The sequence below is a fragment of the Trachurus japonicus genome, chromosome 8 (genome assembly GCF_045865225.1).
Source record: "Trachurus japonicus isolate A0001 chromosome 8, Traja_1.0".
NCBI lineage: Eukaryota > Metazoa > Chordata > Actinopteri > Carangiformes > Carangidae > Trachurus > Trachurus japonicus.
In genome coordinates this window covers 4065953-4081548 of record NC_140914.1, presented here as the reverse complement: position 1 = coordinate 4081548, position 15596 = coordinate 4065953, and the positions used below count along the sequence as shown (strand labels likewise).

Genomic DNA, 15596 nt, shown 5'->3' with positions numbered 1-15596 from the left:
GATTGTTGTTTTTTTTTTGTTTTTTCTCTCTCTTTACCTCTTTTTTTGTTTTGGTAAAAAGGGTAGGCATAATAAGCCTAGGCTTCAGCCTACACCTTTTCGATCAGCACCCCTCATCACATGTACAGTAAGCACTTGTGTACATTTAGTAAATTTTACCTGTGGAGAAGGGGGGGGGGGGTGGGGGGGTAAAATGCTGATCGAATAAACTGAACTGAACTGAACTTGCCTCGTGTGAATGCGTATGAATGATCATGGTGGTGGTCGGAGGGGCCGTTTGGCGCGAAATGGCAGCCACGCTTCTGTCAGCATGCCCCAGGGCAGCTGTGGCTACACACGTAGTTTACCACCACCGGTGTGAATGTGGTATGAATGAATAATGGTTGCTGTACGCGCTTTGGGTATTGGGTAACAATAGAAAAGCGCTATATAAATGTAATCCATTATTATTATTATTATTATCTTGTTATTACGTCCTGCTGCATCTACTAAAGGGCATTCCAACCAAATCAGTTATGTTACATTTGCAATACACTTAAGCCTGCCACACACATAAAGATAATCGGCCCCAATTTTCCCCCTTTTAAAAGTGTTCAGAAAAGAAAATTGAATTTGAGCCCACTATGGGTCTTAACATTAGTGTAATAACTCATCTATCAGACGATGGAGCCCAAACTTTGTGCAAAATTCTATTTTCAAGTAAATCCAGGATGAAAGTGTGGTATTTTTTTCCTCATTGGATAACGCAGGCGCACGGATTATACGTCACGTTGCTCACGATTCATCAGCCACTGATATTGGATCCGTCATCTCTCAATCAAACATCTGAGACACACACACACACACACACGGAGCTCGGTCTTACCCCAAGCTTTGAATATCCCGCCCGCTCAATAACGACCAATCAAATTTGTTTTCCTTACTTGTGGAAAAACTTTTTTATCACTCACGGCAACAACAGAGCAACATCTTGATGTAAATAAACGATCTTTGGCCGCTCGTGTGACCGCTCACAGCTTTCCCTGGAGTTTAGCCTGTCATGGCTTGACTGCTCGGCTTCTGGGTAAAAGCTACAAACACACCGATGGGATCAATGTAAAGGCTGAAGTGTCCTGCTTTCATTAAAAAAAGAATGACGAAGCTTTTCTTTTTTCTAAAGAGTACGCCTATATCCCCGTTATCGCCGGTGATGGCAGCGGGTCTTAATATTGACGGGCGGGTCGGATCCGGGTTGTAGTCAGAAATAATCACGGGTCACGGGCTTAAAAACCAACGGGTCGGGCGGGCGCGGGTTTCCAAAATTGGACCCGTGCAGGACTCTGGTGTAGTGTGGGAACACGTAGGAACCGCTCCAGACGAATAAACGAGCAATTGAAATCTCTGCTGGTATTTGAAGCTGCAGCTCTACGACGCTCAACAACAACAACATAGTTTGTTTTATCAACATGTTACTACCGCGACGTCACGACGCACAACGTTACTTTGCGTCGTTGCAGAAGTTTCACCTTCGAATGTTCTCATTTATAAAATAATCTGAACTCTGAACAGTGAAGTTTGTGCAGCTGCTGTAAGACGTCAGGTGAACACAACAAGACTTTTCTCCTCTGGAGGAAAGTTTTCTCGCTGCGTTTTGACATTTTATAAACAACAAACAGAAACAAACTTCCTGTTCTTTTTGTAAATCTGAATGTTTCAGGTTGTTTTAGAAGCTTCAGCTCCGGCTTCCACTCTGTTAATGAAGATGTTTTCATCACTCGTCTCTTTTGATGTCTCAACTTCTAGACAGTTAATAATTGAAATCCATTCATATTGAAACCAAGCAGCCATTTTGTTTCCAGCTCGCTGTCAGCTGTTGGTGTCACGCTCTTCTTCTCCTTCTTCCTCTTCTCCTGGTAAACACCCGCGGCCGTCCCTGTAACTGTCGGCTGTCTTCATGTCCCGACCTGTCAGCTGCTACTGTCCCAGATACACCACCCATCGCTGCTGTTGTGTTACTGTTGTGTTGTTGTGTTGTTGTGTTGATCTCACGACGAGTCCAGAGTGTTTTGGGCCAGAAAGCAGCCGCTCGTCGTCGTGACATTCCTGAAATACTCCGGAGTCTGTGGGCCCGGTGTCGTGATGGGAGCTGATAAGATGTGAGGAGGAGAGGAGAGGAGGAGGAGGGGAGGGGGAAGGAGGGGGGGTTGGTTGTGAAATGGGTCACTTTACGAGAGCGAGCGCTCCTTCCTTCCTTCCAGCGTGTTGAACACATTAATTAGCTGCTTTTCTGCCCGACTGGAGTGGAAAACAGAAGAGCAGACGCGTCACATCATCATCGCTCTGTGATCCAGCTGCAGTTCAGCAGCCCCCGACCACATCACTACCCCCCCCTCACCCCCCCTACACCCCCGACCACATCACTACCCCCCCCACACACCCCCCGACCACATCACTACCCCTCCACCCACTCCACCACTGGTTCATCACTGAGTTTTATATGTACCGTACATATAGATTACAGATTTAGTTTACTAGTTTATCTGCACATTTTATATCCTGCATAAAAACAATAATAATGAAAAAAAGGAAATTAAACATTGTGCAGAAGAGGTGGAAGTCAGAAAAGGCTGATGAAAATACCTCCTATGTAAAAACAGTGGTGTTCCAGAAAAAGAATAAACTTAAAATGTTCGTTTTTCATAAAGTATATGGTTAGGGATCTTCTAATGGTTTTAAAACACATTTAAAAATCAATTTTTATCTTGGTTTTAACTCTGGCTAACTTTTTTGTGTATGATTGCTATTGTTTTTAACTTGTCTTATTGCCTTTCATCTTCTTTGATTAATATTGTTTTTAACTGTTTGATGTTTTGTTCAGGCACATTGAGATGCATTATTTGTATGAGAGGTGCTGGATAAATAAAATTATTATTATTACGGAAATTCATAACATTAAAAACGAGAGAAAAAAATTTACGAGTCTAAAAAGTCTAAAATTTGAAAATCAATATTTCAGGCCTTAAAAAGTCTTAAATTAGTTGAAGTATTGTGTTCATACGCCCATTCCACTACAACTGCTCAATAAAATGCTCCTGCAACACTTAATGGTGCTGTATTGAATGTATTTACAACTACAGACTTCTATATTGCAGCCAGTTTACTTTGCAAGTCATGTTGTGACTGCGTTTCTTTTGTACGTTTTTTATTTGTCATGATGTCGGTCTTAGATTTCATCCATAATGGTCTAAAAAAATCTTAAATTTGAGTTGGTGAAACCTGCAGAAACCCTGAAGATAGATGTTTTTGTTGTGTCATGTATAAATGTGTGTTTTTCATGTGTATATGTGAATGTATGTTTCTTATGTGTTGATGTGAATGTTTATGTTGTGTGTATGTCGGACCCCAGGAAGAATAGCCGATGCTGTGGCAGGTGCTAATGGGGATCCTAATAAAGAAAGAAAGAAAGAGATTGACAGATCCAGAAGTGTTACGACTCTTTACTAAAGGATGATTTTTTCAGTAGTTTTTTGTAGAAGCAGGTTAAATTTCTCCATAGAGAAGCTCCTCTGTGTTTTAAAGTGCGTTGATTGTGGGAAGATGAAAGTCCTGTGAACGTCTTGTATGATATGAACGTATGTTTGAGGAAAACTGAACCAGTTGTGTCCAGATTAACACCGTCTCTCCCCCCCTCCTCCCCCTCAGGCCCTGGCCATGCCCTCGAGTGCACGGGCGGGCAATCTGAAAGACCCCGATGTGGCAGACCTCTTCTGCAAAGATGATCCGGAGAAGCTGTTCGCCGACCTCCGAGAGATCGGCCACGGAAGCTTTGGAGCCGTTTACTTTGTGAGTACGATGTCGATAAATGTTTTGTTTTGTCTTCACTTCCAGCGACAGTTCTCATGGTCGGAGTGTCGGCCTGTTTCTGCTCTGACGTCACACACACAGTCTCAGTTTGAAGTCGTCACTGCAGGTTACACAGAGTTCCCACTAACCTGGAAAACCTGGGAAATGGTTGACCAGTTTTCCAGTCACGGAAAACACACGAAACACGTGAGGAAAAAAAAAGTCCTGGAAAATAATTTTTCCCACTGTGACATCGGCTCCCACAGCTGTTTGACTTTTTCAACCCCACTGAGGAATTCATTCCCAGAGAAAACTAGAGACTGAGCTGCTGCATGTTTCCAGTCGGAGCTGTTGTCTCCTCCGCTGGGGGACAGACAGAGGAGCAGCTCAGAGCCGGAGGGGCCTGGGTTAACACGTCTAGTGCTAAAAACTAACAAAAACACATCATATAAAGTTTGCAGTGCTTAAAACCGCTGTGCTACTTCCTCGTATCAATACAATCGATTTTTTACCATTTAAAACAATGTTAGATGGATATGTCGCTCAGAAGGCCGACTTGGATCATAGGAAAATAAATCAATGCATCAATGTAGTAGATGAATTCTTACACCCCTAACTCATGATGAATATTTGTGACTTAAAGGGATAGTTCAACATTTTGCCATAATCCCTATAGTCATAGCAGTAGGTTTGTTACCTTTGATTGTCGGTGCAAGTTATTTTTAGAACGGCAGAGCAGAGCGGTGAGCTGCTCAGAGCTACGCTACGGAGGCTCATTATGGGATTTCTTGGTTTCCCTCATCAAACTCATCAAATACACAATCCAACAACTCCACAACGCTCTGGTGGACAAATTGTGACCTGCACATTCACCACGCTATGAGATAATAACACAACGTTACCACACAGACTTGTTGTAGAGGGAAATTCATGCAAAACCGTGTTGCCTTCAGGGACAGTTTTTCATCAACAGTCTCTGTATTTCCCTCTAAAACAACTCTGTGTGGTAACGTTGTGTTATTATCTCATAGCGTGGTGAATGTGCAGCTCACAACTTGTCCACCAGAGCGTTGTGGAGTTGTTGGATTGTGTATTTGATGAGTTTGATGAGGGAAACCAAGAAATCCCATAATGAGCCTCCGTAGCGTAGCTCTGAGCAGCTCACGGCTCTGCTCCGCCGTTCTAAAAACAGCTTGCACCGACAATTAAAGGTAACAAACCTGAAACAGCAGAAACCTGATGAAGCCTGTTTTATAAATGATATTTAGGTAACTCCTGTTGAGTTGCTGTTGTCTTTTCAGTAAAATTAGAAAACATGAAGTGATCATCCTCAGCCTGAGGAAGCTGTCGAGCCGTGAAACAGTTTCTCCATCTGGTGGAAACGGTGATTCACAGAACGAGCCACAAAGTCTGACTCGTTAAATATTCAAACATACGAGCGGCCGGACGGACGCCGCCTGTCGTCTGTAGCTCGTCTCGTACGTAGCTTCCTGTTCCGAGTTTAAAGGTTTCACTCACTCAGAGAGACTGAATGCTGAGATTATGATCAAGTAAAATCAAAGGCTTTATTTTTTAAATGCAGCGTCTCTGTTGAATCCCCATCCTGAGCCCAGGAGTTCAGCTGAGTCTGAGTGGGTGATGCAGAAACAGAAACAGAACGAGAGGTTTAGCTGCAGCTGCAGGAGAAACCGCTGGGAGACGACGTGTCCAACTCCTCCACAGTCTGAGTGTCAGAGGATCTTAACAGCCCATTAGAGACCAGACACGCTACAGAAATAGACGCTGTGCATCAATTTACATCCATTTACCTGCTTTTATCATACTGTTTCCTGTGTGTGTGTGTGTGTGTGAGAGAGAGACCACCAACCAAGGATTTAAAAACAACCTGAGACACTACAGGTCAATAGGGTGAACATTTAAACTAACAGATATCACCATGAAACTTCCCATGTTTATCACTTACAATAAGACAATTATTTTTTGTATCACAAGTTTTGTTGAATTCTATGTTTAAATATGTAAATGAGGCAATATCTGATGAAATATGCGCTAATTTGCATATACTTCCAGAACCGAAATCTGAACAATGGATAAAGCCACTTTCAAAATTCTTGTTTTATTTTGTTGACATATTAGAGTCAGAAGTTTTTACAGAGGAGGATTCTGGATATCTCTTTTTATCACTCTGTAAATGAGAAAATACTGTCACCAGCCCTAAAAAAAAAAATCAAATGTCGCCATGTTTTTAGTAATAAAATGTTGTCTAAATGAGGCTGTGAATGATATATCAACAATCCTCTCTGTAAAAACCTTCAGAATATAGAAAGGGATCAAACTGGAAGGTTTGGTGTCTGTAAGAGCTGCTGAAGTGGAGATTTCTAGCTCAGAGTATAAGAATAAACAGCATTTAAAGATTTGTATTAAAATAACATAGATTGTTATTATCAATCGTACTTTTATGATTTGTTGCAGAAACAAAGGAGATTATCATTTTTTTGAGCCAGTAACATTGTTCAGGAGAGAGAGAGCTCTACAACGATGGCTGACATGACCTGGGTCAGACTAACTTCTGGTGAATTTAGGAGAAATTTACAGACAAAATTAAACAAAATGAAGTAAAATAAAAACACTTTAATGTGGATTTCCTACCATTTATTTCCTCTATTCTGAAACAAGACATGATACAGAAGCAAAACAGCCTGAAATCTCTAAATTGACCAGCGCATGAAAGAAACAACAACAGTTTTTGCCTTGAAGAAGATGTTTATAATAGTGTAGTTAGTATTTTGGTCCGTCCGTCCTCTCGGTACCGACTGTCTGTAATCATCACTGAGCCGTTGACACGTCGTCGGTGTCATCGCTGGGCAACGACACGACGCGGTCTGGTGTCTGATAGCAGCGCCCTCACTGGGGATTTAGGATTAATCCGTTTGGAGGATTAAAGGTTTGGACGAGCTGGGAGGAAGATATCGGCCTTTCATCCCAAAATAAATCAATCCTCTAGTTAGTCTGGTCCCGGCTCTTTGTCCTGAGCTCGTCGGACCGGTTTCTCACACACACACACACACACGCACACACCTGAACAACGGTTTGAGCTGCTGAAGCATCGGGATCACAAACAGAGTTCAGACCAATCAGAGAAGAGAAGAGAAGTGTCGATGTCGCTCCGTTCAAGTCCCGACGTGTCGATCAAAACAGGATTTAAAGAGAATTTCCTCCGGAGATGGAACTGGTTCTTGTGTAACGGCAACTTGTTGTGGCTTTTATGCAAATGCAGAAGACGGTTGTAGTGTTTTTCTTCACAGACACACACACAGACGAACACACAAGAGCCATAACTGCACTAAACGCAGCTGACAAGACAGAGTTGTTGTTTTTTTCTTTATTAAATATGAATATATAGAGTGAATATATATTTTTTACCTGTATTTTTTTGGTCCTTCTCCTCTAATGCCGCCTAAGGAGGACTGAACCTCTCTGTTTGTTTGTGCTTGTTGCAAAGACATTAAAGACATCTTCTATTCTATTCTATTCCACAGGTTATAGTTTCTATTCACTACTGCAGATGATCAGATATCAGGGGGATGGGGGGAACACAGTTTTCTCCAACATGTGTAAAAATTTCCGATCAGATTTATCTTATTCAACACAATGAGCTCCGTCCAGCCTGGAATAATACAACCTGTGACAGACGGAGGGTTAACGTTTAACATTTAACTTTAAAGACTGAATGAAAACTCTCTCTCTGCTGTGGGTTCAGTTGGAGCTAAACTTCTTTTAATTAAAACGACTAAAACAACTCAACATGTGGAGGGGGGGTATAAATACGAAGCAGATTGTTTCTCTTCAGTTCATTAAAAAAAAAAAAAAAACCCTTCTCAGTCAGATGAGAAACAGCTGCAGAGTTAAACCAGATGTGAACTGAACCACAGCTGCTCCACAACCAGAACCAGAACCAGAACCAGAACCACTGGATCGATCCGGCCTGTCCAGGTGTCAGGCTGTTAGAGCTCCACCGTGGCCTTTTCTTTTACTTTCCATTTGTCCTTATCTGTTGTTTTTTCAGTTTTTCCTGAGAATCAACCTGTTTTCATAAGCTCACTGTGTGTGTGTTTGTGTGTGTGTTTGTCCCACAGGCCCGAGACGTGCGCAACAATGAGGTGGTGGCCATCAAGAAGATGTCGTACAGCGGCAAACAGACCAACGAGGTGAGGAAACACCTGAGGGTTTAAACCTCATCGTAGGGACTACAATATAACATCTGCTTTATTTTTTCCCCAAATCCTGTTTTTTTTTCTGTTTTAAATTTTTAGGAATTCGTTTTTTTTTAACCTTTTACTCTTATTTTAATACCAAAATGAGTTTGTTTTTAAAATGAATGACTAAAATCTACTTTAAATTTATTGAAAACAACACGTTTCCTCAGTATTCCACAGACATACTGTACGTTCCTCTTCCACATGAAAACAGCATTACAGTCAAATTCAGTGTCATATTCGGCGTTAAAAATAGATTCCGTTTTAATTGGCCAAAACTTTTATCAACATGATTCCTTCCATCTTTTTTTATTCTGCAGCTCCACAGTGTTTAACAGAGCTGCACAAGCCACAACTTGTACTTTACATGATATTACCCATGTGTGTAACAGCAACACTGATCCAGTTACAACCAGGACCAGACTGGTATGGCTTGGGGCGCTCGATATTAAGGAATTAAAAAAAAAGAAAAAGCTTTGATCCCTATAAATATAGTTGACACATCATGTGACGACGATATAAGTTGAAGGAAGAACTTTTGACTATTTTCTCCTACTTTTATTGTCACTTTTCTGTGTGTTTGAGGGAAGCAGCAGCTGAACAGTTGCAACACAACGTCACAAGCCCCTTTTTAATATTTAGCTTTTTTTTTTAAAAAAAAGAATAAAATGATGAAGCAAAAACAAAGTGAAGCTCTGGCACAAAGGTCAAGTCTATTATTATTATCTGTACAGTAGAGACGACCAACGTTATTCATGACCTCAGTCGTGTTCTCTCAACTTTATTCCCATTTCTCCTCCTTTTAACACCAGCACTGTTTAAAAATTTGAATTGAATTGTGTGTGTGTCCCTGTGCAGAAATGGCAGGACATCATCAAAGAGGTGAAGTTTCTGCAGAAGCTTCGTCACCCGAACACCATCGAGTACCGAGGATGTTACCTGAAGGAGCACACGGCATGGGTGAGTCTCAGGAGAGTGTGTGTGTGAGAGAGCTGTGGTTCTGGTTCCAGGTTGTTTTATCTCAATAACTGAGTATTTTCCTGTTTCCAGTGTTGATTTTAGACTGTGTTAGTGACAGTATTTGTCCGTGTGTGAGGAGGAAAGACGAAGAGTTTTGTGTTGATGTCGTTCTTCCTCTGTTTCTATGACATCATCATCATCATCATCATGTCATCCTTGTGTCTCCCTCAGCTGGTGATGGAGTATTGTCTCGGCTCGGCCTCCGACCTGCTGGAAGGTCAGTGCAGCTCGACACACACACACACACACACACACACACACACACACACACACACACACACACAGTCGTTCAGTTAGAGACACACAAGTCAAGAGCAGAAGTCGAGGTTTTACATTAGAATCATGAAGCTGATGGTAAAGATAATAATAAACTTTCACTGGCTTTGGAAACACACATTTATTAAAGCTGAAAAATACATTTAAAAAAAGGATGAGATATTTGAATAGTTATAAAATCCCCAGTTTTGCTCTGAAGCCCTGTAACAACCTGAGACTGTGTAGTACCACATAATAATTATATTAAAATGATTATTTTTCGGTCCATTGTTAAAATCTGATATTTATACGATGTGAAATTTGATAATTTATCGGCCGGTGCAGCAGTGTGTTGACAGTGAAGTGAAGGTTCAGCATCAACAAAAAATACATTAAAAAAAACATGAAATGAAAACCAGATTTCATGTTTGAGAAGCCGTCGGTGTCTCCTGGTTTTATGACCTGAGAAAATAAAACTGGATCAATCAGACAGAGCTGATCAGTGATCAGAAGTTTATTTAACTTTAAATTCTGGATCCTCATCAGCTTTTTACCTAATGACAACAGTTAATACTCAGATACATCGTATAGGAAAATAACAACTCAAAAATCTACAAATCGACATTATTTAACATTTCATAATGAAAAAGAGAAGAGTCAGAGATTATTAGGACGAAACACAAACCAGCAGCAGCTCATGAAACACTGAAAGAAGCTGTTTAACACGGTTTTTGATGGACTGACCCTGAACGCATCAGAGGGACAAACTGATCTGAGCTCAGTGTCAGACAGCAGCAGCCAACATCTGTCTGCAGAGGTCCGGCCCATGACTCAGCATCTGTCCCGTCTGCACTGTGCTGAGTCATGATCTGCTGGCGGCCGCTGGTCGTTACTCATCAGAACCTGGACACAGCCTGCTGCAGAGAATAGATCAGATTAGATCGATTAGATCAATACTTTTATTGATCCCAATGAACTTCAGACATTCAGCAGCAGCAACAGACGTACAACTAGAAATATAAAGAACATAAAAAACAAAAAACTCAGAGCTCAAAGCTGCACACGCTGAGTAAGTGAGATAAAGAAAATATACATTATGATGCTAAAAATAGAAAAAGTAGAAAAGAAAAAATCAGTTTGCATCAAATATAGTAAAAGTTTAAAAACGTTACAAGAATTAACTTGAACATGTAACTCAGTTAATTTATCGGATGTAAACGAGTCATTAAAGTCAGGTTGAAGTGTTTTTTTCCTCCGTCTGTCGTCCTCTCGTCCTGTCGACCCGAGTTATTTGTACAGGTTCATCTCTATAAATCATGGAAACGTCAATTTCCAGAAGTTCAAACAGCCCCAACCAAGTATTAAGTGCACAAAGATGGACAAATATAAGCCATAAACATTACAATTAAAAGAAATTAAATAAATAAAGACATGAAATGTTTCTTTCTGTGTGTAAAGGATCTATATAATGTGTTAGTTTTACTTTTTTGAATCGAATTACTGACATAAATAAACTTTTCCATGATATTCTCAGTTATTAAGATGCACCTGTACATCTTTTCGACCTGAACCTGGTGCATCCAGTTGTTGTGTTCGGACTAGGGGTGTGACTTTGTACACGTGTAAACGTTTACACGGAATGAAACTGTAAACGTTTAGTAAAAAATCCCTAAACGACACACGCAATTTTATTTATTTATTTATTTTTTTACATAGCGTACATTTTGGGGGGGGGCTGGGTGAAAAATAGTCCCGCACACTGTCTTAATTTAGAGAAAACTATGATTTAATAAAAATGATGCTGTGACGCGCTTCCCTCCTTCAGACAAAATGTACATTATGATGCTAAAAATAGAAAAAGTAGAAAAGAAAAAATCAGTTTGCATCAAATATAAACGAGTAAAAGTTTAAAAACGTTACAAGAATTAACTTGAACATTTAACTAGTTAATTTCTCGGATGTAAACGAGTCATTAAAGTGAAGTTGAAGTGTTTTTTTCCTCCGTCTGTCGTCCTCTCACTCCTCTTGTTCTGTTTATTCCTTTTCTTCACAGTTCACAAGAAGCCGCTGCAGGAGATCGAGATAGCTGCTATTACCCATGGTGCACTGCAGGGATTAGCATATCTTCACTCTCACAACATGATTCACAGGTCAGATCTCTCTCTCTCTCTCTCTCTCTCTCTCTGGAGTATTAATTATCATCGTTCATCACAACATTTTACTGCAGAAACCTCTGGAACATGTTTGTGTGTCTGGTTCCTTCTGCTCAGATCAATAAAATAAGTAAGTGAATGTTATAATAACGATGATGATGATTTCATTTCCTGGTGCAGGGACGTGAAGGCAGGAAACATCCTGCTGACGGAGCCGGGTCAGGTCAAACTGGGAGACTTCGGCTCTGCCTCCATCGTGGCTCCGGCCAACTCCTTCGTAGGAACTCCCTACTGGTGAGAGTCCACATAAAACCTCCTCACTGCTGTATTCCATTGAACTGAATAAACTTTATTCTACATGCCAGCAGCCCATGTACACATTCATTCTAATGACACGACAATAAGTAGACAGATTAACAATAGACGAACAAGCAGCATCTTTAAAAATATATGTAAAAATGCTTGTTAAAGGATAATTGTACAATCTGGACCTTATTTCTAGCATAAAATCCGATCATTTCCTCCCCCAGATAACTTTGGTGTCATTACAAGTGGTTGTGATGAAATGAGCTCCAGCCGAGAGCCGTGTATATCCGTATAATGGAGTCTACAGGGCAGCAGAATGCAGCCTCTAAATAACACATTATCTGCAGAGAAACCAATATTTAGTTCTGATAGGCTAGTGCTATTCCCCTCTGAGTCCGGGGTTAGCTGTTATCAACATCCGGGGTCTGTAGGTTGACCTACTGACCTCTGACCTGGATGATGTCATCTCCGACCGCTGCCCGGCTCATTCTGATAATAATCATTCCGCTTCGGCATTCGGGTCCATTTTTATCTCAACTAGCCGGAGCTTTAGTGAGTCCAGGTTGAGGAGAGGAAGCCTGTGGAAGCTGAACTTCATCCAGCTGCTCATTTTGTTCTGACAAGTCAGAAACACGCAGAAAGGAACCGTAGCATTTAGCAGTAGCTCAGAGATGACATCATCCAGGTCAGAGGTCAGTAGGTCAACCTACAGACCCCGGATGTTGATAACAGCTAACCCCGGACTCAGAGGGGAATAGCACTAGCCTATCAGAACTAAATATTGGTGAAATGAAGGAGTTTCTCTGCAGATAATCTGTTATTTCAGGGTATCCACGGGGTCTTGAAAAGTATTAAAAGGTGATAAATCAATTTTGGGAAAATTAATTAAAATTAATTAAAACGTCTTTTCACGACTTTATAAAGTCTTAAATATTGAAGGTATTTTTTCTGAATTAGCCGTCCAAGAGTTTGAGTTGTAAAAAACATTGCGGAAGTGTGTGAATTTATTTGGTTTATTAAAAAACAAAGATGAACCGGTTCATGAAAAAGAAAAGAAGATTGTTGTTTTTGTTTTTTTGAGAGTTGAGCAATGTTTTGTTTTTTTTGATAAACTTTGCCTTTGATTTATTATCCCAGCCTTTTTTAAATTCTGTTATATCATAGTGGTCTATAGTCTTTATCACAAAAACTAGAACTGTTCAGTTAAAAGTGTCACTGATGTAAATGGTTACAGCTTGAAGCGGTGGTGAGGTATTAAAAAATGTTGAGAAGGTCTTGAAAAAGTCTTAAAAAGGTATTGAAATTAACTTCAAGATTCCTGTATAAACCCTGTATTTAGAGGCTGCATTCTGCTGCCCTGTAGACTCCATTATACGGATATACGCGGCTCTCGGCTGGAGCTCATTTCATCACAACCACTTGTAATGACACCAAAGTTATCTGGAGGAGGAAACGATCGGATTTTATGCTAGAAATAAGGTCCAGATTGTAAAAAAAACGGCAATTACCCTTTAATATTAAAGGCTAAACAAGGTGCTAAGAAGAAGAACCAGACTGTGTTGGTTGTTGATGATCTGAGAGTGTGTGTGTTTTCCATCAGGATGGCTCCCGAGGTGATCCTCGCCATGGACGAAGGCCAGTACGACGGCAAGGTGGACGTCTGGTCTCTGGGCATCACCTGCATCGAGCTGGGTACGGCCTGCTGACGATGAGTCTAGACTCTGTGGATGTGAAGCTCAGCGTGTCTCTGACTCTGTGTTTGTTCCTTCCCACAGCGGAGAGGAAGCCGCCGCTGTTCAACATGAACGCTATGAGTGCCTTATATCACATCGCTCAGAATGAAAGCCCCATCCTCCAGTCCAACCACTGGTGAGTGACCATGACGACGACAACGATGATGACTCTCTGCTCCTCTCATCCCTCAGCTTCTCTCTTTAACGTCACCATGAATGAACCGTGTGTTTTCTCCTGCAGGACGGATTCCTTCCGTAACTTTGTCGACTCTTGCCTTCAGAAGATTCCCCAGGACCGTCCCACCTCAGACGTGCTGCTGAACGTGAGAACACACACACACACACACACAGAAGTCGGATCTGTTTCTATTTTCTGTTTCAGTTCTTGTGAATGAACAAAACCTCTCAAAGCCCACGATCGCCTATTTGAGCACTTTCTAATAATTCTCGGCCCAAACGTGGCCAAAAAATAAAATAGGAAGCCTGAGGTCCGACCCGACCTGAGTTATTTGTACAGGTTCATCTCTATAAATTAGAATATCATGGCAACGTCAATTTCCAGAAGTTCAAACAGCCCCAACCAAGTATTAGGTGCACAAAGATGGACAAATATAAGCCATAAACATTACAATTAAAATGAATTAAATAAATAAAGACATGAAACATTTCATTCTGAGTGATATGGATCTATATAACATGTTAGTTTTACTTTTTGAATTGAATTACCAACATAAAAAAAACTTTTCCATGATATTCACTGCAAAAATTCAAAATCTTACCAAGAATATTATTATTTCTAGTCATGTCATTTCTAGTCAAAACAAATCTAATTCTACTTAAAATAAGACTCATCACATTAAAAAGTAGCTTGTTTTTAGACACTTTTTAATTTTTTCAAGCAAATTTTTCACTTTAAATAAGTAGAAAAATCTGATAGTGGAACAAGTTTTTCTTTCTTATTACGAGCACAAAAAACTTGCTTTTCACTGGCAGATTTTTCTACTTATTTCAATTGAAAATTAGTTTGAAACAATTGAAAATGATCTAAAAACAAGTTGATTTTTAGGTGATGAGTCTTATTTAAAGTGGGAAGAGATTAGTTTTGACTAGAAATGAGGCATTTTGACAAGAAATAAGACAAATATTCTTGTAGAGATTTTGAGTTTTTGCAGTGTTCTCATATATTGAGATGCTCCTGTAAATGTTTTTGACCTGAACCCGTTGCGTCTGGTCGTGTTGTTCGTTCGTGAGAACTCAGACTGAGACAAGGAAAGAGGCGGAGCCACATTTATTTATTAGCAGTTGTATCGGTGCTGGTTAAACTTGTAAATGATGCAGCTCTGGATACGACTCGTTCCTTCTGTTCTGACTCTTTGAACAGAAACAACAGAACCAGTGGATTATGTTATATTTCCATCTTTTGTCTAGTTTCTCTGATATGAGACGAGTCAGTTCAGGTCTCTATAGGAGAATTCACATTATAATCCCAACACGGCTGTAATCATCCTCTACTCCCTCCCTTCTCCCCCCTCAGCACCGGTTCCTGTGCCGCGAGCGCCCGCTGACCGTCATCATGGACCTGATCGCTCGGACCAAGGACGCGGTGCGAGAGCTGGACAACCTGCAGTACCGCAAGATGAAGAAGATCCTGTTCCAGGAGACGCAGCAGAACGGCCCCGTGTCCGAGGGCGGGGAGGACGAGGAGGTGAGGTCAAACTGTGTAGAGATTTGGGGAAACAACTCTAAAATTTAACTTCCAACCTGTTTACACGATGAAAAAAAGGGGCCATAATGATAGTAAATCGTGCAGGATACAACCACCACACCAATAATCTGTTTATCAAAATGGAGAGTATTAAAGTTTGCTGACTTAGTAAAAATTAAAACTGCACAGATAATATACAAAGCCAAGAAAAATGTACTCCCTAATAGGGATGCACATGATTAACCATTTAACCGTTAACCGATAACAAGAACTTTGACCGATTAATACTATCGGTTATTTATTTATTTTATTATTAGGTCCTTATGTTGTCAACTCATGGGGGCGT

At 40.6% G+C, this 15596-nt stretch overlaps 1 protein-coding gene across 2 annotated transcripts in view; it reads left to right on the top strand.

The window, feature by feature from the left end:
- Positions 1 to 15596, top strand: part of taok2a (TAO kinase 2a) — a 43865-nt gene that overhangs the window by 10901 nt on the left and 17368 nt on the right. For both annotated transcript variants that reach the window (XM_085783343.1, XM_085783342.1), the window contains exons 2-11: positions 3682 to 3822; positions 7959 to 8030; positions 8937 to 9038; positions 9270 to 9315; positions 11407 to 11503; positions 11687 to 11800; positions 13413 to 13504; positions 13588 to 13681; positions 13787 to 13868; positions 15080 to 15250. In XM_085783343.1, the coding sequence (XP_085639469.1) occupies positions 3691 to 3822; positions 7959 to 8030; positions 8937 to 9038; positions 9270 to 9315; positions 11407 to 11503; positions 11687 to 11800; positions 13413 to 13504; positions 13588 to 13681; positions 13787 to 13868; positions 15080 to 15250 (1002 nt within the window). In that variant the 5' untranslated portion in view covers positions 3682 to 3690. The remainder of the gene's footprint in view (positions 1 to 3681; positions 3823 to 7958; positions 8031 to 8936; positions 9039 to 9269; positions 9316 to 11406; positions 11504 to 11686; positions 11801 to 13412; positions 13505 to 13587; positions 13682 to 13786; positions 13869 to 15079; positions 15251 to 15596) is intronic.